Below are 26413 nucleotides of genomic sequence, written 5' to 3'. Positions count from 1 at the left end.
GATTTTTGTCTGGCTTTTCTTGTGCAGTTTTGGGTATGTGGTAATAACGGCTGTGAACGGAGGTGTGCAGCTCTCTCCTGCCTCGGCTGGGCCGCACTGCTTTGCTGCAATCCTCCCTGACTTCTGACTCCTGCGGCCCTGTTTCCTCTTTGGTGATGACCCTGGAGCCATGGGAGGAGGGCCTGCTAACTGGATGTTTCTTTTGGGTGAGTTGTGCTCTCTGTGTTAATCGTCACCTATAACAGAAAGAAGCCGCAGGTGAGGGTTGAGTGAGAGGAGAGGTAATCTCCAGATACAGAGACAGACCTTAGGAGGCTGTTTAATTCTGTGTTCATTTGGCATAATAATAGTTGGTTCTCCCTCAGGGCCTACAGTCCACCCAGTCACAGGCTCTTGGTGTTAATAAAGATGCTAGACTGAGTTCCCCTTTGTAGAGTGGGCCTTAAATCCAACCAGAGGGTGGTTGGTGGCTGTCATAGCATTTGCACACTCTGGCATTGGTTGGCAGGTCTTTCTAGGAACTCACTCTTGTGGACTCAGAGCTGAGGGACACAGCCGAGTGCTCTATCCCCTTAGTAGCTTCACCCGCATAGCATCTTCCGGCACCTGTAGAGAGGAGGCTTCCCAGTGAGTGCCAGTTTGATTTTTCCATGTCCTGTGACTCGAATATATGAAGTCTTTAGTAACAGGGTCTTACCAATAAGAATACCAGCAGCACTGGAAATGACTATTTGGATGCTGGGGCCTATGGGATCCCATTGACCAACAAACTCCCGCCTGCCACTGGGTTTTTTATTGGACAGGCTGTGGTGTCTGGGAGTGACATTGTACTCCCATTATAGGATGTGTGTGTGTGTGCATATTATATATACATGTGTGTATGTATATACATACACATAGATAATACATATATATATGTATACATATGCATCTATTTTAGGAAGCTTCCCACAGTCGTAGGTTTCCATATGGCCTTTCAAAGGCCTTTAGACTTAGATGTCCTTCCCAGTATTCCCTCCTCTGCCGTGCCCTCTCACCCCTGACCCCACTCCGCCCAACTCTTCTTGTTCCGTTGTTCTCCATTTATTCTTCAAACTAGCTTACAAATTCCTCACCTCCTCTCCAGCTCTCTTTTTCAGGCCTCTGAAATACGAATGGACTCTTCTTACTCGTGAGGCACTAATTAGTGTGTCTCATGTTGGGATATAGTGTGAACTGGACACACAGGCCTCTTTCTCAGGTTTTCCCTCTTGGTTTGAAACTGCCACGACCTGTTGCAGAAAAAGCAAGGCCGTCCTGTGATAGGAGCAGGAGAGAGCAGTTAGAGTGAGGATCAAAGGAGGGCAATCGTCTGCCCATCATCTAACTACTGCAGATGTGCACACACGTGGTAGGTATGTGGTGATCAGAAGACAGCTTTTGGTAGTTGGTTCTTTCCTTCCACCATTATGGGTCTGGAGATAGAACTCAAGTTGTCAGGCTTGGGGGCTAACACTTCTGAGGATCTCCCTGGCCACTTACCTACCGAGTGCTTAGAGGATTATGAGAGTCGAGATGTGCTGAACATGGCCATACTGAGGGGATGTTAGGTAGGCAGTGAGGAGGCCCGAACTTCATTTCTAAGTGGGCGTTCTGGCTGCTGTCTGGGGAATAGATTGTGGACACCGAGAACAGCAGTAGGTACAGCATTTAGGGCCATGTCCCTGGTTCATAGAGGGACTGATGCCGGTTAGAATTGGGGGAGGAGGTCTCAGAAGTGAAATCTTGCTGGTACTATTTCCTTGGAGTGAGCTGCTCTGGTGGAACTAATGGTGTTCCCGCCAATTCCAGTGGATTCTGTTGGATCCTTCTCTTCCCAACTAGGTTGTTTGGTGTAGTCACTCCATCCTAGAACCAGCCTTTGTCTTGGTTTCTGGCTTAATTAATTAAAACGATATCTCAGTTCTTTCACTTGAAAAATGGAGGCGCTATTGCATCTATTGCTCATGGACTGTTTTAATCATGAAGTGAAAGACCTTTTGAGTATGAGTGTTACTATAGTCTCATGTATTTGAATGCTTGGCCCCCAGTGGGTAGAATGATTTGGGAAGGATTAAGACGTGTGTCATTGTTGGAGAAGATGTGTCCCTGGGGACAGACTATGAGGTCTCAAAAGCCCACAGCAATCCCATTGTCTCTCAGCCTCTGCTCCTGCACTGTCCCTGCCTGTTCCTCTCACAGCGGCTCCACAGTAAGTGTTACTGTAGCAACATCAGTGGTTTTACAGGCAGGGTCATCTCTGCCATTCTGGGACAACACCTTTGATCTCTCCCCTTGACTCACAACTCTCTTCTAGACCCTCTTCAGGATAACCCACCTTGAGCTGAGCTACAGTTCACCCGCCTTTTTCACCTGGTAGATGCGTCTCCTTCAATCATCTTACCTCATGGCCTCAGTTCTGATTGTATTTAGGTCTTATCTCCCCATCAGCCCAGTTCTCCTGCCCTCGATTCCTTTCGTGTCATCACTGACTGCATAACCTTGCCTAGGGCACCCTGACAGGCCATAAACCAGAACTTCTTTTTCTACCTCAACTTTGGCCTCCTCACCTCCCAGATTAGTAACCGCTGCTGCCGTTTTCACTGCTGCTTCAGCCACAGCTGTGCGCTGGGACTCACCTCTCTCACCCTAACAGACAGCAGACCTGAGCCTAGGCTGTAGCTCTAGAGATCAGTGTCTCCCTTCGGTCCTGAGTGAGTCCTGCCATTTTCACTCTTGTCTCGTTAGAATTTAAATCTGCCTGTCTGATAGTAACGCTCTCTTCAGTGCCTCTTCTTTACAAATCCCTGCACTGGCTTCCATGATTCTCTCTTGTCGACTTCATCCTGACAGATATCCGCCTCAGCCACATACTCTTCCTTCATCACCAGCGGTGGGGGTGGGGGTGGGGGTGGGGGTGGGGGTGGGGGTGGGGGTGGGGGTGGGGGTGGGGGTGGGGGTGGGGGTGGGGGTGGGAGGGTGAGGTGGGTGACATTTACTCTTAGCTCCAGATCACTGTTTGGAACACTTTCTTCTTCTTTATCTTTTTCTTTTTCTTTTTCTCCTCCTCCTCCTCCTCTTCCTCTTCCTCCTCCTCCTCCTCCTCCTCTTCCTCCTCCTCCTTTTCCTCTTCCTCCTCCTCCTTCTACTTCTTCCCCTTCTTCTCCTCCTTCCCCTTCCCTTTTCTCTTCCTCCTCCTCTTCCTCTCCTTCCTCCTCCTTCTCCTCTTTCTCCTCTTCTTCTTTCTCCTGTTCTTTCTTTTTCCTCTTTCTCCTCCTCCTCCCTATTTCTCCTCCTCTTCCTCCTCCTCCCCCCATTCTTCTTTTCTTTTTTGCAGGGTGAGGATGCAACCCAGGGCGTTTACGTGCGTTTGATGAGCATGCTTCCTTTCACCCACACCCCTGGCCACCAGATAGTATTTATTTTACCTTTTATATGTGTGGGTCTGTGTTTTCCCCTTCTGCCTCTGTGTGGTTGTTAACAAGCTTAGTAACCTTAGCTCTCGCTTTCCTGACATGTCAGCTGCCAGTTGCTATGGTGTTCGGTTTTAGTTTCAGCATCTGTCACGTAGACTGAGGAGCAGAGGCAATGGCCCGTCTGCCCAGCCTGAGAATGAGAGCACTTCTGAGTTTGGTGCGTGTTATCTTTCAAGCCTACAAAAGAGGAGAACAGAGAGCTTTCAAAGACACGGACTGTAGAGAGAGAGGAGGGGGGCAGCATCTGAAGTGGGCTCTGGAAAGGAGGGGTGGGTGTGCTGTTGGAGTGTCTTGATTTTGATTGGAGCACTATCCAGAATTTTGAATACGGGGCTGGTTGGGGGACTCAGCATCTCCCAGATTTGCCTGTCTCTTTCAATAGTCAGCATACAGGCTCTTCCTCAGTCCTTTGTGAGGTGACAGCCTGTGTCAGGCCCTGCCAGAATTACCCACTGGATTTAGACAGTGGCATGTCCAGTTGACACTTTCTGTACCTGGTGGCTTAGCTGCACTCTGGGTTTTTCTTCTGCCTCCCGAGAACCCAGTGGGAATGTGCTGGGCTCAGGGGTCGCTGGGGTGTGAGTGGGGCTTTGACCTTTTCTTCTGTACTTTCCCTCTGCACTTCATCCAGCAGAAGCTTCGTAGAAGAACCTTATTTGTGTTATATTTTCAGGGCGGATGCAGGTTTCCTGTTTTTATATTCTGTCCTCCACTTTCATGGGAGTGATGAATCTGACTGGGAGTGAGCTCTTTCGAAAAGTATTGCTTCCCTTTTATTGGTGCCTGTGTTTACCGGATGAAAGGAAGCACCTTTTTTTCTCTCATCCCCTTTCAAACCCTTCCTCGCCATTTCTTTATTTTGCAATGCTGTGTGAGTCACTCTTTTTAATAAGCTCATACAAACCATTTTTATTTTATGCCATGGACATAGCGGATGAGCCTTTCTTCTGTTACTTCAGGTTTTTGCGGTTTTCCTTCTCCCAGTGCTCATTTCTTGAGGCTGTTATACTTGCCTCCATCTTTTATTGGGGCTATTTTAGTTTCTGTGGTTGTAGAAAATGGTACCCAGTCTAACCAGCACATTAAAAGTGCCTCCGCCTTTACTCTTCATTATGGGGGGAATTTAGGAACTTTTTTTTTTCTGTCTTGTTTGTATTAGTTAAGGTGGAGCCTGTAGTTGAAAGAGATTATTTTTGCATCGTTGCCTTCATGCCACAATCTCCCTTTAAGGGTTATTTTCATCTAATCATGTGACATTTATCGTATCTACTGATTACCACAGGTCTCAGTGTCCTATTGTTGGGAAGAGACGCCATTGTCAAGGCAACTCTTATTAAGGGCAACATTTCATTTGGTTGGCTCACACACTTAGAGGGTCAGTCCATTGTCAGCTTGGAGACACGCAGGCGGACATGGTGCTGGAGAGGTATCTGGATTCACAGACAGCAGCACAGGGAGAGACACTGGGCCTGATTTGAGTATTTGACATCCCAAAGCCTCCTCCAATGTCACACTTCCTCCAATCAGGCCACACCTACTCTAACAAGGCCATACCCCACTCCCTGGGGACCAAGCATTCAAAGCTATGAGCCTGGGGGCGGGGGTCATTCTTATTGAAACCACCACACCACCATATATTTTAAATTCTATCAACCTTAAATTCATTAATGATATTTTGATTTATAGATCATTCATAACCTGGAGTCTATCCTTGAGCTGGTACATTTTTTTAAACAAGAAAAGATATATTTATTTCCTAAGCCTGAGGTAACTCAATTAAAAACTATCATATCCCTTAAAAAGCATTTGATTAAAAAGATTGTCAAAAGGCATCATAAGAGGTTGGAACATTCTTATTGGGTAAGGTGACTGCAAGTGGTAATATATGGTGGAATATATAAAAAGTCACTAGCGTTTTGTGCAAAAGAGGCACCTAGGACAGTGGAATTTACTGGCATTTTCATGGGAGATTGCTATATCAGTCACAAGGTTGTAAGTGCTGGGAATCCAAGTTCTCAAGTGCTAGGACTGATTCTCAGGGTCATGTGCAGAATTAGTTTTAAGACCTTGAATACTTTATCTTTCGTGGCAGTAACATTGCAACTGTAATTTATAACTTCTGCTGGAGTTCATAAGAGTGGCCTCAACCCTTTGATTTTTTTTTTTTTTTTTTTTGCATGCACAAAGCTGGGTCACTCTGAGTTGTCTGAAGCAATTGGTTGCAAAATTTGAAATTTTAATTTTCATCAAAGTAAAAAATATATATATTTTTCATGAACGTGAAATTAATTCCTGAAGTGGAAAAAAAATTCTTGTGAAGTTATGTGTTTAATGGTCCAATCTTTATGTTTTCCAAACTAAGTTAAAGTCTGTAATCATGTAGCTCTCTCCCCTTTCTCTCCCCCCTCATCTCCCTACTGCTCCCCCATCTCCATACTCCTCCTCCTCATCTCCATACCCCCCTCATCTCCATACCCCCCCTCATCTCCATACCCCTCCCCCTCATCTCCATACCCCTCCCCCATCTTCATACCCCTCCCCCTCATCTCCATACTCCTCCCCCTCATCTCCATACTCCTCCCCCTCATCTCCATACTCCTCCCCCTCATCTCCATACCCTCCCCATCTCCATACCCCTCCCCCTCATCTCCATACCCCTCCCCCTCATCTCCATACCCCTCCCCCTCATCTCCATACCCCTCCCCCTCATCTCCATACCCCTCCCCCTCATCTCCATACCCCTCCCCCTCATCTCCATACTCCTCCCCCTCATCTCTATACTTCTTTCTTCTTCCTCCTTTTGTTTTCCTTCTGGATAGGGAATATTAAAATTCACTGTGTTGTGCTATATAGTATAAAAAATTTTATTTAATGTGAACTTTAATGAAATAACTGTTATTATAACCCATATTTTACAGATAAGGAAGCTGAGGATCTGTAGAAATTTCCACTAAATGGGAGATTTTAGGAAGGAACTGAACAGTGGGTCATAATCAGAACGTAATATTTATTTATTCATTCAAGTGGCGTACATCGGCTGTCTTCTAAGAGCTAGGTATGGAGGGAGGCACGAAATAACAAAAGACACAAGGGTCTGTGGAGGGTGGTGTGGACCAGAGAATGCTGAGGGCTGAAGAACTGCAAGAGCAAAAGAAATGACTCTGACAGGCCGTGAAGGTGGGGCAGATTGAAGTGACTCTGACAGGCCGTGAAGGTGGGGCAGATTGGTCGAAGCTTTCTCTGGAGATGGTGATGAGTCCTGGAGCATGTTAAGTCCTGTGTGTGTGAGCAAAACCAGTGTACAGGCTGTGTGCAGGGGGCAGCAGGGCAGATGTGAAGGGGACCAGATCAGAAGTGAACGACTTGGAGCAGCAGTTTGTTCCCCATCTTAGGTGAGAAGAGGAGGATACATTTAGGGAACGGAATGGAAATAGAGTTGCGGTCAGTTAGTGTCGCCTGGGTAGCCAGTGACTAAAAGTAAAACCAGGAAATCATGTTTGCAATTTTGGTGATGGGTAGTTGGGAATATTTTGGAACAAAATCAGAAATATAGAAATAAGAATAAATTGTAAAGAAGGAAGGAAGAAAGGGAGAGAGGGAGGGAGGGAGGGAGGGGGGGAGGGAGGGAGGGAGGAAGGGAGGGAAGGAGGAAAACATGAGCTGAGTTTTGTTTTGAGACAGGATCTTACCCTGTACACCAGGCTGGCCAGGTACTTATGTAGCCTGGGCTGGCCTTGCACTCAACATAATCCTCCTGCCTCAGTAATCCTCACAAATTTGAGGCTAGCATGGGCTACATAGTGAGACCTTGCCTCAAAAGTGATACCAATCATGGAGAGACATAGATACTTTAACATAGACTCCCAGGCCTAGAATATAGATTCTGGCGACGTTCAGAGGTGGTCTTTTTTTTTTTTTTTAAAATGAAAGACTCATTTGGAACACAACATGTTTTTCATGTTAATTTTATTTTTATAAAGAAAATCTGCAAATGGTTCTTAGTGCACAAGCACTAATACCTTTCAACTTTACCTCTCTCTGTCTCACTCCCCTGAAACAACTTCAAATCACTGTTTTTTTTTTTTTTTAAACTTACTTCTATACTTTTGATACAGTCATAGCAACCCCAATTGGCTTGTCAAACTCGGATGACATCCAGACGTGAAAGCTAAGGGCTCCTCTCGCACTGCTTCAGTATTTTGCACCGTTCACTCCTCTAGTGGTGCTGTGATCGGTCCGTTGTTCACTTTACAGCACCGCTGTATTTACTGCTTAGCCTGTGATAGCCCGGAGGCTCGCTGTGGCAGACAGAGATGCAGCAAAGGGACTCAGATAATATAGAAACTTACTTTTCTTTCATGCACCAGGTCAAAGATGGCAACCATCTTTGCTTGGCTTCATGGCGTGGTCTTCTTCATCCAGCAATGTCTGTTTTGGGGTTTACGAACTGTTAACCATGCCCCAGGAGGGAGGAAGAAGCTGAAACCACATGACCTCGGCTTTAAAGTTCCTCTGACAGATCACAAGGTCCACAGACTTACGCTCCCTTTCCCACAGTTCACTTGCGTGCTCCGATCCCGTTGCTGGGAGGCCAAGACCTGTGACTGTATGCTGAGCCCGCATTCCAGGGGAGTCTGTTATTTGGGGAAGATGGAATTTTAGGGAGCCATTTTATGGTTCAGTTGATGCCTCTTCTCTGCTTCACAAGACGAAGAGCCTGGTGCCTTCAGACTTTCTTCTGATTTCCCTTCTGCCTTCCTTTGCTAGATCCTCTTCGTTCCCGTGTACGAAGCTGCCGGTGTTTGCAGTACATTCCGAAACAGCCAAGTATCTGTCCACGGGTTGTTTTTTTTAAAAGCTTATATTGTCATGACATGTGTGTGTATCATGACATGTCTGTGTTTGTGTGTCTGTGTGGGCTGTGTGGTATGTGTGTGTTTACATATGAGTATGATGTATGTGTATGGTGTGTGAATGTGTATGTGTGTGTGTGGTGTGTGAATGTGTATGTGTGTATGTGGTGTGTGAATGTGTATGTGTGTGTGTGGTATGTGTATGAGTTCGTGTCTGTGCATGGCGCTGTGTGTGTTGTTATCGCCATTGTTGTTGCTGCTTACCTTTAGGTTGAGAAAATCAAGCTGTTTCTAGGATTGCTTAACCTTAGGGCTGGAGTAAGTGAAGTCTTTTGGGAGCATCATGGCAAATAGATTTTTTTCCTTGTATTGTTGATTGACTACAGTGGGAGCATCTCGTCTGTGTGTACTGTGTTTAGGCTTCCCACTCGTTGAGTCAGTAAGAAGCTGCCACGGATGTGGTTAGTGTCCAGGGAGCAGCAGTCACATCGGGATAAAGGATTTCATTCATTCGTTCATTCATCCATTCATTAATTCAGCTCTCACTACAAGTTACTCGACTAAGCCATGGAGTGACTGAACACTTCGCTTTCTGGAGGACTGGGACAGTTAATTCTGTGTGGTCGGGTTAAGCAGCAATCGTGTGGTCTTCGGTGTCTTTTTCTAATAGGAGAGTTCTCTCTTCTGACCATAAGAGGAGCTTTGGGACAGTTACTAATGAGGTGACTAATGGGTGAGCGCTGTAGGCTTTCTGTTGATGTCTCCATGACCTTGGTGTCAGACTTCTCATGTTTCTAGAATGCATTTTCTGAAATGGGTACAGTAATCTTTAGCACCAGAATTCCTGTCCTTGAGGATTAAACATATATTTATTATTTTAAATTATGTGTCTGTGAGTAAATACGCATGAATGCAGGTGCTCATGGAGGCCAGGGGTATGTGATCACCATGGAGGAGAAGCTGCTGTTACAAGAAGTTGTGACGCCACTGCTGGGAACTAATTTGTGTCTCCTAGAAGAGCAATGTTCCCTCTTAACTGCGGGGCTCTCTCCAGCCCAAAGGAAATTTTAATATAGTAGAGGTGATTAAAATAAACTTTATTCTGGCTCCATCGCTTGCTTTCCGGGCACGTCAAAAGGCGTTCTGATCTGAACAAACGATCGCCGGTACCAAGGGCTGCACATGCTGAAGGCTTCGTTCTTGTTTGTACTTCATACTCTCTGTGGGCCCGATGGAAAGTCTATTCCTTGTTTCCTTACTCCGGAGTCACGGTTAACAGAGCTGCTCTGGATTAGCTGTAGAGGTGGGATTGTTACAGAAGAAAAGCAAGTGCTGTACGGTGGGTTCACGCCAACAGCTAAGAGGCTCCAGAGAGCCACTTTTACCATCTCTGCAGCTAATGTGTTGATTGGAACATGTCATGTGGTCTCTCTACCACCAGGGGGCAGCAGGAGGCACTGCACTCCTAGCGTGGGAAGTGGAGAGCCAGAAATAGCTGCAGAATAGCAAGCAGTAGGAGTAAGTTACCTCAGGATCACATATTCAGACTCACCGAGTTCAGGCACTTGAATCCGGCTCCTATTCATAGTGACACGAAATGCACACGTGCAAATATTTAAATAACACGAAGTAGATTAGCTTATGAGGTTATAAAACTGTAGGGAGGTCCCTGCGAAGGAAAAGCACACAGTGCATACACAAACTGATACCACTGTTATCTAGAAGTCTTTAGAAAACGAGGTGTTGGAGGCTTTGAGGAAGGTCAGCTCTAGAGCTTTATACGTTGCAAGCATCTGGAAGGTGGAGATTAAGTCTGGAGACTAAGTTCTGGAGAAAAGTGGGTCTGTAATGGAGAGAGTATGCAGGTCGGAAACCCAGAGGGAACGGAAGGACCAGGCTTGTAGTGTAATTACCTTGGGAATAAAAGGAAATGGTGTAAGAGATAAAGACCCTGGTTCTGCAAAGGGAGAAAGAAAGTGATCATCAGCCATAGGAAATGCCGCCAGGAGGCGCTGTGCCTCTGTTCCCTGGGGTCTGTAGTATTCAGAGGCGCCGTGTGCTCCTCTAATGGCTGACATCACAAGCTCTGTGGTTGCAGAGGGGGCTTGCAAACCTCAGAGTAAAACTCCTCACTGAAATGTAGAGGTCAGTGAGGGTCTTAGTGTGATCTCAGGACTCGAAAAGAAAAATCAGAACAGCAGAAAAGAAATAACTGAAAAACCGGAACTGAACTGCTCCCCGGGGAGGCTGAGGGGCACGAGGTCGAGTCCTGCCACGGCTACAGACTGTGTTAAAGGCCAGCGAGACCCTGTTTCACATAAAAAGCGACAGAAATGTCTGGGATGAAGCGTGGTGACTGAACGATTGCCTATGAGGGCCAGGGTCCTAGGTAAGTTCAGTCTCCAGCCGTCCACCCTCTGAAGTATTTTCATTTACATAAGAATTAAACTGCTTTATGTGGGTTTTTTTTTTCTGTCTTGCTGATGCTTTTTATATATGAAGAAAAATAGCAGGCTATCTGAGCTCAGATCTCTAAAACCCATGTGAAGAGAAAGGAAGAACATGTAGCTGAAATACATATGTGAAATAGAAGGTATAAACCATGACACCAACGGCCCTGTTAGAACAATGCATAGGTGTGTTTTGCACTGTGGTGCATTTTAAAGCATCGGGTCTCAACCTCCCTAATTTTAATTTGGAAATGGTTTGGAGGGCTGGGGCGTTCTTAAAACCCAGGCTTCTGTGCATCCCAGTAGACTCTGCTTGGCAGTGGTGGCACCACCTCGACCTATCCCGCTGCTGACTTCATGAGTCAGCAGCTAAAGGAGATGCCCGTCCATTCAGCCAATAACAGTTGAACATAAAGTGTGTGTCAGGCCCAGTGCCAATGAGAACAATGTTTCCAATAGAACTTTATAGTTAGAGGTTCCAGACCCATGGTAACTTTTCTGCTAAAGGAAATGGGGAAAGTGGTGGTTCGAGACTACACCCATCAGTGGAGCATTTTCTGTCAACAATGGTCTTTGTTTTAAGATTCCTTTCCTGGTTCTCACTGTCTGCACACCTTTTCTTTCTGGAGAGGAAGAAGATTGTGGTGATATTTGAGTGTTATGTTTTTAAAAATTGTCCTTGACAACATTCTAATTTGTCATTGGCTTTTGTCATTTGGCGGGGAGAGCGTTTTTACCAGCTCGTGAAAACCGCTCATGTGCACAGTTCTTTGCGTTTGTTGGCGAGGGATCCGACCTTCGGGGCTGACATTTCAAGTCCATGGGCACAGTCAGCTCTATCTGGAACTAATTATCAGCTTGGCGAATTCTCTGCATTCCCTGGTAATGCTCTCTCTCTGGCTAGTACTTTGTTCAACTTCAGACACAGAGGAAAAGAGGGAGTCAGGGAGGATCCAAACCAAAACCACCAGCACACTGAGTTCAGTCATGATCTGGACGTTAGAATTCTGAGGTAGTAGGGGTATTAGTAGGAAAGCAGAAAATTTTGAAAATCATAGGGCAGTTGAGTTATCTTTGAATTTTAAGTGGGGATGCTCTTCAGCCTCCCAACCTGTTCTATCCCTGGCTGGCAAGTGCACTATAATGGATTTTAATTCCTGTAAGCATCGTTAGCAAGGCAACTGGCAGAGACAACATTGGAAATGAGATGCCCTGAACAGCTGGATTCGTAGGTTAATCGTTGGCATTGAGTCTTCTACTCAGTAAGTGAATGAGTGCTTGGTTGTCATGTGTTGGGTAGTGGGGTACAAAAATGAAAAAAAAATCCCCTCCCTTCCTGGCAGTGTTAATTTAGAAGAGGTAAAGATGAAAACTCACCAGTATCCTGGAAATTGCTGTAGGATAGCTCATCATCGGGTGCTCTGTAGGGTGAGCGCTGGAAAAGCTATGCTGTGATTCCCGGCGGTGGTGGGAAAAGGTATTGGAGAGCACGGACTCGAAAGAGAGACCTGGAATTAGTAGGAACAGTTGGCTTGTTCCGGGATGGGGGGGGCGGTGATGGGCGTTGGGTCCAGCAGGACCATGGGGTGGGATAAGATATGGTGAGAAACACAAGAAGAAGGCATGGAGTTGGATGGGTGGGGAGGTGGGGAGGAGCTGGGAAGAGGTGGGCGAGGGGAAGCCAGGATCAGAATGTGCGGTTGGAAATTTTATTTTTTCGTAAACGTAACTTTCCAATTCATGTAATGTTAAACATGGCAAATATTTGACAGCTAACTTTTTCTGAACACATGCCACATACTAGGAGTTGTTAGGGGTCCTTTTAACTGATTGCTTTATTTAATGGTCACTTTAGAGTTGGGGAAGCAAAGGTAAGTGACTTGTCCAAGGTCATACATACAAGGAGTTACAGATACTAGCTGGGGTCCAGCCAGCCAGTTCAGCAACAAAGCTTGCCCACATCCCCAGTGATGGCCATCTTCCTGGAAATGGGCTGTGTGTTTTATGTCTGTCATCTGTGTCTGCTCTTTATTGCAAGTGTGAGAAAAATACACATGCTCTTTCTCTCTTCCCTCAAAACCTTAGCCCCCCCCCAAATATTGTGACCATGGTCTTGTCCCTGGATGGCACACACTAAAGGCACATTCCCTGTCTGATGGAGCTGCAGGGCATGCAGACACGGGCGGCAGCAATCTTTAGACCTGCCCCTCGGTCTGTGGCTCAGACATACATTCTCACTGTGCAAGCATTCTGTAAACTTGCCTGCCTTTTCTAACATACTTGTGAGCGTTAACATAATTGAGGTCTTATCAGTTCCCAGCCTATAAAAGGCGAGATTTGCGGGTGGCTCACACCACGACAGGTTGTGCTCTGTCGTTCTTCGGCATCTGAAAAGACAAGGTGGCTGTGGCAGTAATAACGTCCGTTGCTTTACCGTGTGGACCCTAGTGTGGCACTTCTAGGGTCGACTTTAAACACCAAAATGGAAACAAAGCAGCTTAAGCGCCCCCAAACCGGGCAAAACCAATTTGCCACTAGATGGCGCTCTGGCTATGTGGGTAGGAAAAAGGCAGCGAGGATGGACTATTAAATCACAGTCACTTTGAGCCTCTGGTATTTGCAGTCCTTGGCTTTTAATTGTAGACGGCATCTTTGTTCTTTGCCTGACCTGCGGGGTGACGTCACCGCCTTTCTTCCTGTGTGCTGGCTTTGACACAAGCCAGATGGCCACAGTGATCCGTAGGCGCCTAGGGAGCCTGGTACAGCGGTTGATGAAACAGAATAGGAAGACGTTTTATGGTCAGCTGCGGGAGCACAGAGAGGCCGCAGCTTTGCTAAGTAATTACATTTACCGCACATACTTTATCCCTCACGGGGAAGGGTCTCATGGAAAAAAGAAAAAAAAAACCTACATTTTTATTTATGGCGTTGTGAGGTATAGACCTTTGATCTTTTATTAGCCAGTAGTCTGCTACAAAGGCATGCAGTCTTTGCCTGCTCCGCAGTCACTCGTGAAAATGACATCTTTATTTATGTCTAACGGTTCTCTCAGGCTGTGCATTGTGATTCTTAAGCACCCCACCCCCACCCCCACCCCCTTACCTTCAGTTAGGAACACAGAAATGTTTTAGTTCTGTAGTGAGTTTAGTTTGGGGGAGTCAGAGTTCAGGCACGTTAATACAAGCAGATTTCGGTCAGATATACTCCAGAGTGATTTGGTCAAATATATTACTGTTTATTACAGATTTTCTCTTCAAGGGGGTCAGGAGAGTCCAGGAAAAGACTTTTATTTTGGGGTGGGGAATGGAGGAGGTGGCGGTGAGGAAATGAGCGGGACGTTAGTTTCATCCCGTCTTTGGACATTTGGCGGTTGAAGTTCCTTAACGTGGTGATTTTGAAGAAAACATGAGAGATTGATAATCACTGAGTCTTCTCCACATTCATCTGAAGTTAGTCCACACCAGTCAGGGCCTGGGTGAGATGTTTACGCACCAACCAGGGCCCTGTGTTGCTAATGCACATCCCACAAGCTGGGATTTTTGTCTGAAGTCCTGATATCATATAAGTTGGGGATTCTTCTACATGACTCATTTCCAAAGACTTCAGTAAGACACACACACACACACACACACACACACACACATATATATATATATATATATATATATATATTACCCCTTTCAATGTTGGGTCATGAGTTCTACTCACAGAATTTTATGTAGAAGGTATAAATCATAAAATCGAACAAAAGGGCACGTTCCCTGCGTCTTATTCAAAATTGACAGTTTGTGAAGACTCATAGCTGTCCTTAAGGTTTTTTGTTTTTTCCTTGTCTTAAAGGACAAGTCTCTCCGTAAGGACACATTCTGGCTCTGCTGTCAAGCAAGCATTCCACCCTGTGTTTGCTCTGTGCTCTTGGATCTGTGAGCCTCAATTTCACTCATATACGTATTGGGGATACAACCAGGCTCCTTGGCATAGTGCAGGAACTCTTGATGACTGCGAGTCAGCTGTGCGTCTGAAACCGGCGCACCGTGGCTTATTATCGACTGTGAATGTGCTCACCCTAGATAAACACAAACCATCAGTTGTTCGATGAGCGCGCTTAAAGGTCTCGAGGTTTTAATCCGTTGTTTTTTGTTTTCTGTCTCCTACTCAGCTGTCGCTGCTGCCTTTGCCTCCGGGTGTGTTGCTGAGGATACCACAGCGATGTCCGCCTTCAACCTGCTGCACTTGGTGACGAAGAGTCAGCCCGTGGCCCTGAGAGCCTGTGGGCTCCCCTCAGGTTGCTGACTGTTATACTGTCCTTTGTAGGGTGCCGGGCTGAGTGGGTATTTCTGCTGCGGGAAATGGTACACCAGCATGTTTTACTAAACTTCAGCTCTTTTAGTTGGACCCTAATTTAAAGATGGAAATTGGTTACAAACCCTCACTCTACTCTGAATTAGAGACACCGCCCAGTTTCCCTGCCCAGCATGCACTTGTCACTGATATTTCCTGGTGTCTTCTTGTTCTCCAGCACATCCTGTACACATCTGCAAGTCAGCGCACACGGGGCAGAACATTCAGCTTGTTAAGGGAATGCCAAGCTTCTCACGGCACATGTGGCTGTCCTTTAGGGGAAGTGAGAACTTTAAGGCAAGTGTGTTACTTAGACTGCAGCTAAGAAGAAAGGTTTCCAATTAACAAGAACCAAATAAACAGAAAGAATATAGCATGTTTCAAACTGGTTCTGAAATTAGAACCACTGGGGCTGGAGAGATGGCCCAGTGGTTAAGAGCACTGACTGCTCTTCCAGAGGTCCTGAGTTCAATTCCCAGCAACCACATGGTGGTTCACAACCATCTGTAATGGGATCTGATGCCCTCTTCTGGTGTGTCTGAAGACAGCTACAGTGTACTCTCAAACATAAAATAAATAATTTTTGCAAAATAAGATAAGTTAGAAACACTATGCTTTTTTTAAAATGTGATTTTTAAGCACTTAAAGGGAAGAGGAAAATTCAAACTTTCACTGTGTGTCCATACCATCTAAGTTAATATAGTCGCCTTACTGTATACATCTTTATCCATATATTGGGTAGAGAATTTAAAATTAAACACTAAGAATCAAATACATGAATATACATCGTGAGTAGTAAGGATACAATGATAAACAAGACTCAGTTGACTGGTTTTTCTTTCTTTTTGCTGGTCCTCTTTAGTTTTTTGTATTTTTTTTTTTTAATTTATTTATTTTATGTGCGAGTACACTGTCGTTTTCAGCCACACCAGAAGAGGGCGCCAGATCCCATTACAGATGGTTGTGAGCCACCATGTGGTTGCTGGGAATTAAACCCAGGACTTCTGGAAGAGCAGACGGTGCTCTTAACCTCTGAGCCAGCTCTCCAGCTCAGTTGATTTTTTTTTTTTCAACAAGTAGAGAGAAATAAAACCGTATGAGGCTCGCTGACCCTATTACGCTATGGCTAGACTGGACATGACTGCCTTGGGCCGAGTAGGGAACCAGAGCACAGTGATCTGGGACTCCGGAGCTTAGGAGGTTCCCACAAGGGAGATGGGTGGTCACAGAGCTTGAGCAGCGGCTAACTGCGTGGCCTGAAGCGGGGATAATTTCAGAACATGAAGTAGCGCGAGCAAGACATGAAGATAGAAATGAGGGATGTGTGGCAGGAAACACGTGGTCTGTGGGGGTCGCGGGGGGAAGACAAGGGCAAGTGGAAGAAGCGAGGAAGTAAGGAAATCTGGGCACATCAGGGGGTGCTGGGAATGGTGCGCTCAAGAGGGCTGAAGTTGTCATGGGCGTTCTATACACCCAGCGGTCGCAGCGTGGGGAGGGCCGGCGCTGGTTTTCCTACTTGAGGGCGGGCGCTGGTTTTCCTGCATAGCTTTGATAGGGCCTGAGATGGCAACTTGATTTCAGGTGTCAGATAGGGCACTTGTAAAAAGTAGATTTTATGTTGTTGATCTACGACAACTCACGAGTAAATGCAGCGTAATGCACGGGGCCCCGCCCCCAACCACTTTTGGCACTGTTCTTCCGGCCCTGCGCGTCCTGTGCTGCCCCGGTGTAGTAGAGTAGATAGATTTGAGGTTGTGTGGTGTCCTCGGGAGTCGAGTCTTGAAGATGGTGATGAGAGCAGATGGGACAAGATAAGGGTGGAAGACAGGGAGAGGCCGGCAGTAGACCTGGCTAGGCTCACCCATTGCATTGTGTCTGCTCACAAGGAAAAACTCGTTCGCTGCAGTCTTCCTACCAGAGGGCAGTTTCCCATCGCTATAGACACAAGTGACGGGGTCACAAGCGTTCAGTTAAGGCCTGTGTCTATTTTCCCCTTGTAAATGCCTCCATGGGGAAAAGCCCTGCACATAGTTTTGTAGGGCGGGTTTGCTATCCATAGTGGAGGCTTAAGAGTTTACAGAAGTAACTTTCAAAGAGCAGTGTGTTCCTTAAAATATAACAGGGCTAGTAAAGTATTCCACAATGAAACTGTTGAGTTGAAATACAAATAGCTTTCACTTTTGATAACAAAATAAATTCAGAGATAAATTCCACAAAACCGGGTAAGGAGCAAACCATTCCAGCACCAGAGCTCGGTAAGCAATTCTGGATCCAGACTGGTGGAAATTGGAATCTGGCTTTGACTCTTACTGTCTGGACGTCTTAGTTTCCATATTTTCACAAGAAAGACAATGATAGGTCCTGCCCAAAATGATTGCTGTGAGAATTAAATAGATTAGCATGTAAAAAAGCTTAGCACGCTGCCCGACCCAGAGTAAGCACCATACATATTTTCACTAGGTTCATTACAAAAACTCCTACGTTTATATCCTTTTGGGTTTATATTTTTCCATGAAAATAGACTTTTAAAACACTTAAGTATGTATAAATAAATTTCCGTTTATAACCACCTTTAATTTAATAAGAACCACAAATGCATGTGGCTTGAGATATATAACCTATCAATCTATTGTTTCTTTTGAACACTGATGTTTTGTGTGTGTGTGTGTGTGTGTGTGTGTGTGTGTGTGCGTGTGTGTGTATGCTACCTTTGTACATCTCTGGCAGTCAGGTGACAACCTCTGGGTGTTGTTCTGGGGGACTAAACTCAGGTTGCTTGACTGCACGTGCCTTTACCTACTGAGCCATCTTGCCAGTCCCCCAACCTGTGTTTGATGTGTTCGTTCTCTGTGAATGTTGTCCAGCGCCAGATGTGAAGTTCTGTAAATATATGTTTCTTCCCTTCTTACCACCCCATATTGACAAAAAACCCAGAGAAATCCTATATCTTTCTTCCCGGGGACTTATAGACACATTTTAGCTGGCAAATGAATTGATTAGAATTTCCCTAACTTTCAAGGGTCACTGGTGTTTGAAGCGTGATGAACTTGTGATCTATTCCTCTTTGAGAGGCAGGCGTGCTGAAGAGTTTGTTAGATTTAGCGACAGTGATACAAACTAGTTGGAACTTTTAAATTTTAAGACGTCACCGCAATGACAGCCCTAACCTTGATCACTTGGTACAGAGAGGAAAAGAGGGGTAGTGGGAGGCCAAGGAAATTGAGATGAAAATTTTATTCCTTGCTTTAAATCACTGTTCCTTGGCCCAAACCCATTACGGCAGAGATCTCTGTAAGTCAGAAAGACTTGGGTTCCTTATCCCCATTAAATCTGAGTACTCGATAATAATTCAATATTGAGTAGCAAATTGATTTTGAATAATTATTAAACATTGAGTTATAAATTGATTTTGAATAATAATTCAACGCGGAGTAACTCTATTGCTAAAAGAAAGTAACAGTGGAAACAGGCTCCCGAGACTGGTCATAGCTGGGCGGCGGGCATCGAGGACATATCTCGGAAGTGATTTATCACTTCGGCTCTGGCTGGCCTTTCTCCTTATTTTTCTAATAACGCATAATTTTAACTTAGAGCTTATTAGGTGCATCTGAGTCACGGCTCACTCGTGTTTGTCATTAAAGGTCATTTTTCTCACTCAGAGTTTCTTGATAATTTCCTACAACAGCTTCGGGTAAGTATTACAAAGCACTCCGGGACAGGAGCAGAAACTTAGACCACAGTTCTGTCGTTGGCTTGTGCATGATCTTGGGCACATCTGTGAACCTGCCCGGATTTTATTCTCTTTTTCTTTAAAAATGAAGAAGAAACATTAGATAATCTGTTCCATTATGAAATCCTGTGGGCTTTTTCTTCTTAGCACAGTTTTAATTTTTGACTTGAGGTGAATTATATCTCAAACTTCAGTATTAATTATTACTCAAGATTTATAGGAAAGTCTGCTAGGTAGTGCTAAATCAAGATGAAAGGATTATCTGAAGAGGGATTGTATAGCAAAATTTGGTCCATGGTTTTAATACTGGAGAAAATTAGGTGTTGTGGTAGCTTAGATCAGATATCATGGTAGTTTTAGCCAACTAGAGGTGCCTGTCTAGATAGGCCTAATTATGGTGATAAGTCACACAATAAGCAGTTGAGGCTTTGATGTCACTTCATCCACATGTTTAATAAGCCAGCCTGGGACTATTAGGCTGTTTGTGAAGAAAATATAACGTAGTGTTCTAGTGAATAAATTAAAACTCTCAAAGCCACATTCTGAAAAGTAGGGTTTGGAATACACAGACCATCCTCTGTGACAGTAGAACTCTATGAACCAGGGGTTTGTGACCCCGGAACATGACATAGTGTCTGCTGCTTAGTAAGTATTTCTTAAACTAATAGTAAGCATCTGGAGAGTTTATGTGTGTATGAGGTCATAACTATGACAAGGAGCAGGAACTCATTTGAGATTACTTTATATGGGGAGATTAAAAGTGAAGTTTATAGCTTATGTGCCTTTAAAATTTATTTTCAAAAGGCAATTTATTCTCACTTTATTATATTTTTATAATATAGTGGATGTCTTAGATATGGACCATAGTATTTTCAGCTAAATAACAAAAGTGACAGCACAGATAAACTCCATAACTATACATACATATATATGTAGTACATATGCATATATATACATACACACATATACATATACACATATACACACATATACACACACATATACACACACATATATATACATATATATACATGCATATATATACATAAATACATATACACATACACACACATATATATACACAACAACATATACACACATATATACACACATACACATATACATACACACACACATATATACACACATGTATATACACGACATATATAGACACATACATACGCACACACACATATATAGATACCACACATATATATCATCTAGAATTTCTTTGCCTTTTTCTCTAAAATAATATGAGTTTGTTGGTTTATTAACTGCCTGAAGTGTACACATATATCTTATATTTACTATGAGAATTAAGAACTCTGACTCGTTTGTTTACATCTGTGAAGCAAACTAGTGTGTTTGTACTTTTGCCACCTTAAAGTTTACTACAGATGCACACAAGAGCATCTCTGTAAAGTAAAAAGCACTATTTTCAATTAAAACTGACAGTAGTTCATTAGTAGCAACTGGTGTTACTTCTACTTTAAAAACAATCAGCTTACCCACTGGAATAAGTACACTTTCTATGTTAGTGCTGTTCAAATCTGGACCACCTCCATGGGCCTTTGATAAACACAATGGTCTTCTAGAAAAATGAACAAACAAACCAAACCCTCCAAAAAACAGTTTTGTGAACACAATATTTTAGTAGTTTCAAGTTTCCTATTGTTCTTGTGCTAAAACTCTTCAACTCTGTGAGTGGAGTGCAGAGCCTGTTCTCAGACAAACACAAAGCCACTACAACTGGAATCAGGACTCAGTAGTCCTTGGTTCTCTGTTGGTGTCACGAGCTAGCTTTTTAATTACACTAGCATTTTTGAAGAATACACACTCAGAAACACAGACGTGTACGGTGTGTGTGATACATATGTGAGCACGTGTGTGTATGTGCGTGTGCGCACATGTGTATTCAGTTCTAGAGGCTTGATGCGGGGCCTCATACATGCTATGTATACTAACAAGCCAGGAATGTTTTTGTTTTTGTTTTTGTTTTTGTTTTTTTAAGAGAAATAACTTTAAAACCAGAGGCAATTTTCAGCATAGTTTACAACAGCATTAGAGGTCAGTTGACTGGCTGCTACCCCCGCCTTCCAGTAGGTGGCACTGGCTGTACATTCTTGCTTAGCTTGCACCAATCTGTTAGCATTAAACACATAAGTGCATTGTAAAAATCTCAAAGTATGTGAGGAATACCCAGTTAAGAGTGTGGATTTACAAACCACACTTTTCTTGCCCATACATGTTCCAGCAGTGTGTGTAGAGTGAACCCTTTCCGTTTTCAATAGGGCTCCAGCTCCCTTTGCTTGGACGTTTCTTGGAAATGTCTTTCATATGTAGACTTTCTACAAAGTAAAACAAGTTTTTGTAAATTAACTTATCTTTTCCCAAATAGCTGATTTAGCAGTAATTCATAGCTTTTACATGTAGCCCAACTTCCTGCAGCGGGCCACCCAAGAACTAAAGAAAACTACACATTTTGTTTTGCCATGTTTTGGATTTTTATAGAATCCTGAGACGTTATTAGTTAAACATGTTGAACGTCAAGCATGGACCAGTTTTTGCATAAATGAAATATTTTAGGAAACTAGAAAAATTATATTTTAAATGTTTATTAATGAGTTGATTAATGAGGAGTGTTTTTGAAACAAGAATTAGTAGCTTTATAATGTAGTGAGGCTTCAATTAATACTGAAAGCTTGATATGTGGTTTATGTGTTTTAAAAACTGTTTGTAGAGAACGCATATTTTGTCAAGATCAATTTGTCACAAAATAACGTACATGTATAAATATAAGGTGTTGGGCATATGCCTTACTAAACCTGGTTAAATGGCAAATATATTAGTAGCACAGTAGAATATCAAGGCAGGCATGGGAATATCTGAAACCCATCTCATCATCTCTTTTGAAAATTAAGTATTACAATGACTGTGAAAGATATAAAACATTACTGCCTCCAACAATTCTACAAAACTAGAAAGTCAAGACAAGATGAATTTGGAGAAATTGCATAGATAGGCTGTTTCTGTATTTAAGCATGCTCACAGTGATGCTATAAAAAAGATCAGAGAGAAATGAATGAACTAAAAGGCATTTTACCTCAACTGATGGGCATGACAAAGAAGTAAGCAGAGGTAACTGCAGATCATACCTGATCACACCTGCGGGCAGAGGTAACTGCAGAACATACCTGATCACATCTGCGGGCAGAGGTAACTGCAGATCATACCTGATCACGCCTGTGGGCAGAGGTAACTACAGAACATACCTGATCACACCTGCGGGCAGAGGTAACTGCAGATCATACCTGATCACACCTGTTGGTTTTCATTGTCAGTCTTTCCCAATTTATAGTTTCAACTGAAACATTTTATTTAGTGATCAAATTTTTCATGATTCCTTTTGCTGGATACATTTTAATTTAAAGTTATTTAAACTGCATTATTGAGATACAGTGATAAAATGATAAAAGTGTATGTAGACGTTTTGTGCCTTCACATTTGAAAGCAACCATTTATTGGAGAGCTTAATATTTGTTAGAAGTTCCTTAATTTCCCCCTTTATCTGTATTTAATATGCTCACTCGTGTATCACTTATTTTAAAATGTTAAAAAATTATTTATTAGGTACTTAATGGATTAATAAATTATATATTTGCACACTTACACATAATAACTTTTATGATAAATACTTCCTTCTATGCTACTCATGATGATTATATTCAGCCATGTGCTTACAGAGAATGGGATATTATTTTAAATCAATAGATTATTTGAGTTTTAGGCAAGCCAGGAAAATCTACCACTGTAAATATCTCTATGGTTGTAATTTTATAATATTTTATTTTATTGCCAGAATACATATTATCTCAGGATGACTCATCCCACTTGATTAATATTTCACTATCACTCGTGTGATTTTATATAACTTAACCTCACGTTTCAAAGCCCTTTGCTATAGTTTTGGCATTGATGAGGAAACAAATTATGTTATTCCTTACTGGTTTGTTTTTATTACCAGTTTGCTTTTGGGCCCCCAGAAGTTTCCTTTTCTATCTTTCATTCCATGTTTTCAACTGTAAACTGAGAGTAACAGTTATTGTTATCATTACTGCTCTTTTACAATTAGAATTCTAAGTGTTACATTAGCTGATAATTTCCAAAACCTTTTTAGTATAGAACCTCAATCTCTTACTATCAAAGAGAAGAAAGAGGAAGATTCTGGGGAGCAATCTGTTACAGTCAGGAGAGCATGATGAGTTGGCCAGGCTAGGTATTTCTTGTTACAGGAAATGAATGCTTGGATCCTGTAATGCACCAGAAAGACTGAAATTTCTGACTGTTTGACTCACTGCTCCATTCAGACTAGAACCGTGTCTGTCCCATAAGGGGCACCCGATGCATGTTTGTGGACCAGATGAATGTCGGCGAACAAGTAACATCATCTTAAGCATCAAGACGGTGCCACAAAAAAAGATGGCCACTGGGGTGCAAGCTTTATTAACTCTAGGGTGAAAGAAAGTACTGTACTGATACTTTTACAAGTCCATGTAGACATTCTCTCTTTGTTTAACCATGGAGGCAGGAGCAGGGTGAGAAGTTTCTTGGTGCAGGATAGATAGCTTCCTGGGACCAGATTTCACACAGGACAGTGAAAGGTGCAGAAGGACTAGCTAGCTGTCCTTAGTGGGGAGTGGAGTCGGCAGGAGATGACCATGTACTTGGGGAGCAAGAGTTAGCGGTAGACGGCATAGTAAGGTATCACGGAGCATGGGCTGAAGAGAGAGCGTAGAGAATGAGTCAGGGTCCAGCCTCTAGGACCCAGCTCATGTTAAACAGGCGTGTGACCACATCAAGTAACTTCTTTGGGCATTAACTGCTTCTTGAAGGTTTTAGTCTAGAAGTTTGTCAATTTTCAGTCTATAATATGAGGAATATTAGTTCTGTTATTTACCCTGTAAATTATCGGATGATACTGCATATTGCTGTCTTCACTAATTCGAATACTTAGCCTTTTCTGCTTTACTGTTTTCATAGTGAGGACTCACCTTAAAAACCACGTGATGGGGACTGGAGATGTGGCTCAGGTGTTAAGAACACTGGCTGCTCTTGCAGAGGACCAGGGGGGAATCCTAGCACCCACGTGGCAGATCCCAACCTTTTAGTAACTCCAGTTCCAGGGGATCCACCGCCCTCTTCTGGCCTCTGCTGGCACTACAGGCACAGTACACATACATTCAGACCAAACACTCGTATACATGAAATAAAAGTAAATAAATCTTGAGGACAAACATAGCATATGGATAAGGATATATGATAGCTTGGCAGTGTTCTTTCCCCCTTTCTAGTGGCCCATAGATAATGTAGCACATCTAAAAACGTGTAGTAATATAAGAGACTCTCTGAGATGGATCACACCAACAGGTAGACTCTCCTGCTGGGCCAAGCATTCTCACACCCTTCCACCTGAGACATTTTATGCCAGTCATCCCTTAGTCATGGTGAAGACTTGGACGTGGACCTCAAGAAAAGTGATAAAGAATCAGGTACTTTCAAAGGAAAAGTTGTTTTACTCTATCATCAGGCACCATTTTTATCACACTGATGCACTAGACAGATGTCCTCGTATGTTTGAAACCGAGATCTAAGAAGCATGGGCACAGGTAACGAGAAGACATCTTGGGGGAAGGGTTAAACAGAAGCCCCTGAGATGGAGGCTTAAGGAGGCAAGCAAACCAATTTTAGATCAGCACTTGTCTTGCACTGACACAGTTTCTGGTGCAGGGAATGCAAAGATAGCTAGTAAATATGCAAGCACGCTCCTCTGAGCAGCCCTTGAAAACTTCAGTAGAAGCCATGTGCCTTTTCTTGAGTTTTCTGTGTGAAAAGGAAAAACGTTAAATTGTATCCTTTCCTCCAGAATATCTTAGATTCCTCTGGGCTAATCAGTTAGCTATTCCTCTGGCAGAAGTTGCAGACTTGGTTTTTGTCATTGTCCTTAAATTTAGACTCAAGTTTGATGTATGCCATGAGTTAATTTTGGAAACTTGAAAAAAAAATTGAACTTTTAGGCAGCATATTTTCTTTCTAGTGAAGTATTATTCAAAATAAAATTCTGCATGATAATCAAAGAGAGGGCTTGTTCCAGCAGGTGGTTACCTCTTATCTCTTAAGCAGACTGTGATCTCCGAGGGGGAAACCGAGGGACGAAAGATGGATAGAGAGGATATTGCTTGTGCGAATGTGTGCATGCATGTGTGTGTGTATGTGTGTGCTCGCGCATGCATGTATACAAATCTTTTTGATTGCATGTAAAATGTAGAATTGAACTGAGCCTGTCTGGTTTTAATCTTTTTCTCTATGGGAGAGTGAGGACCCATGCTTTAAAAAAAAAAAAAAATTAAAACCAGGGAACTGCAGGTTTGTCAGAAGTCTCACAAGCAATCAGATAGAGTTGACATGAGGTGACTTTCTCTTCCACTGCTGTCCCTAGATGATGGGAGTGCTTCAGAAATTCCTTTTTAGTTCTATGCTTCGCCAGCAAGAAAATGCTTTCAGGATCAAGACATGCCTTAAATATTTCTCTAAACCCTAAACTTCATGGTCCACATTAACACGAACACCATTGCTCCCAGGGTTTGCGTTAAGTTTTGAGGGGTTGATAAAGTAGTTTCTAGTTCTCTTGGGAACTTAACAGATGGTGATGAAATGATGACGGTATGAGGGTTGCACAATTAAAAGTTTATAGTGTGCAAGTAAATATAGACGTATAGAAGATGGCTTCTGTCTCACGGCCGTTCAATGTTTTTAATGGCTGTTATATCAGGGTGAACGAATCTCTCTGTTGTCTCTGGTCAGAAAAGTCATGCAACTTCATAAACGAGGCTTTACTACTACGGTGAGAATTTCAGGTCATCCTAATTAGCCTGAGATACCACAGAGTTGATGCTGGCCTCTCACAGTTCATGTTTTCCTGTCAGCTCACAACAGGAAAAACAAAACGTTCTCACGTTTCCCTCCTTGGCTTTAAAATTACTTCACTTCTCAGATCCCAAAGTTTTTCTCTTTTGAATCTGAACCTACACCTTTTCCTGTTTGGAGAATTGGCAACTTCATAAAATTAGCCGATATGGCTCCAAATCCTCCATCTGCATAGCTTTCTGCAGGGTGGACGATTCTAGCCTTGGCTTATACACATGTAATCCCACCCTGTTTGTCAGTCAGCCACCTAGGAGGAGCTTTCTTCCCTATTTGGACATTTCCTGGCACTCTGATTGTAGACATTTGATTTCTACAGGTATCCTATGCTGCTAGGACAGCCAGACATCGTCAATCTGGACGGGAAAAGTTTAGAGTACAAATGCCCTCAGTGTTAACTCCCTTTACACAGAGTTCTGCACATGCCTTCCCTAAAGACTTAGGTTGTGCTGACCTCTTACCATTCCTGCTCATCTGTGAGCTCCTTAGGAGGCAGGGGCTTTCCTTGATCTGTCCTCAACTCCGCAGAGGACTCAAGTCTTAACTCACCGAAGATATTTAATA

At 43.4% G+C, this 26413-nt stretch overlaps 2 protein-coding genes across 5 annotated transcripts in view; both read left to right on the top strand.

The window, feature by feature from the left end:
• The window catches only part of Lemd3 (LEM domain containing 3), an 88930-nt gene extending 86907 nt beyond the window's left edge, over positions 1-2023 (top strand). The window contains exons 15-16 of the transcript XR_005486725.2: positions 28-206; positions 1127-2023. The gene's annotated coding sequence lies outside the window, so the exon portion shown is untranslated. The remainder of the gene's footprint in view (positions 1-27; positions 207-1126) is intronic.
• Positions 1-26413, top strand: part of Msrb3 (methionine sulfoxide reductase B3) — a 122633-nt gene that overhangs the window by 8881 nt on the left and 87339 nt on the right. For 3 of the 4 annotated variants that reach the window (XM_063264243.1, XM_063264244.1, NM_001398959.1), the window contains exon 2: positions 14957-15082. In XM_063264243.1, the coding sequence (XP_063120313.1) occupies positions 14957-15082 (126 nt within the window). Of the gene's footprint in view, positions 1-66; positions 207-14956; positions 15083-26413 lie in introns of those variants that run through there. The other variant, XM_063264245.1, reaches the window with a different exon arrangement.

This window comes from Rattus norvegicus, chromosome 7, assembly GCF_036323735.1.
Source record: "Rattus norvegicus strain BN/NHsdMcwi chromosome 7, GRCr8, whole genome shotgun sequence".
Lineage (NCBI taxonomy): Eukaryota > Metazoa > Chordata > Mammalia > Rodentia > Muridae > Rattus > Rattus norvegicus.
The sequence above is the reverse complement of the archived record's forward strand: the minus strand, read 5'-3'. Positions and strand labels throughout refer to the sequence as shown.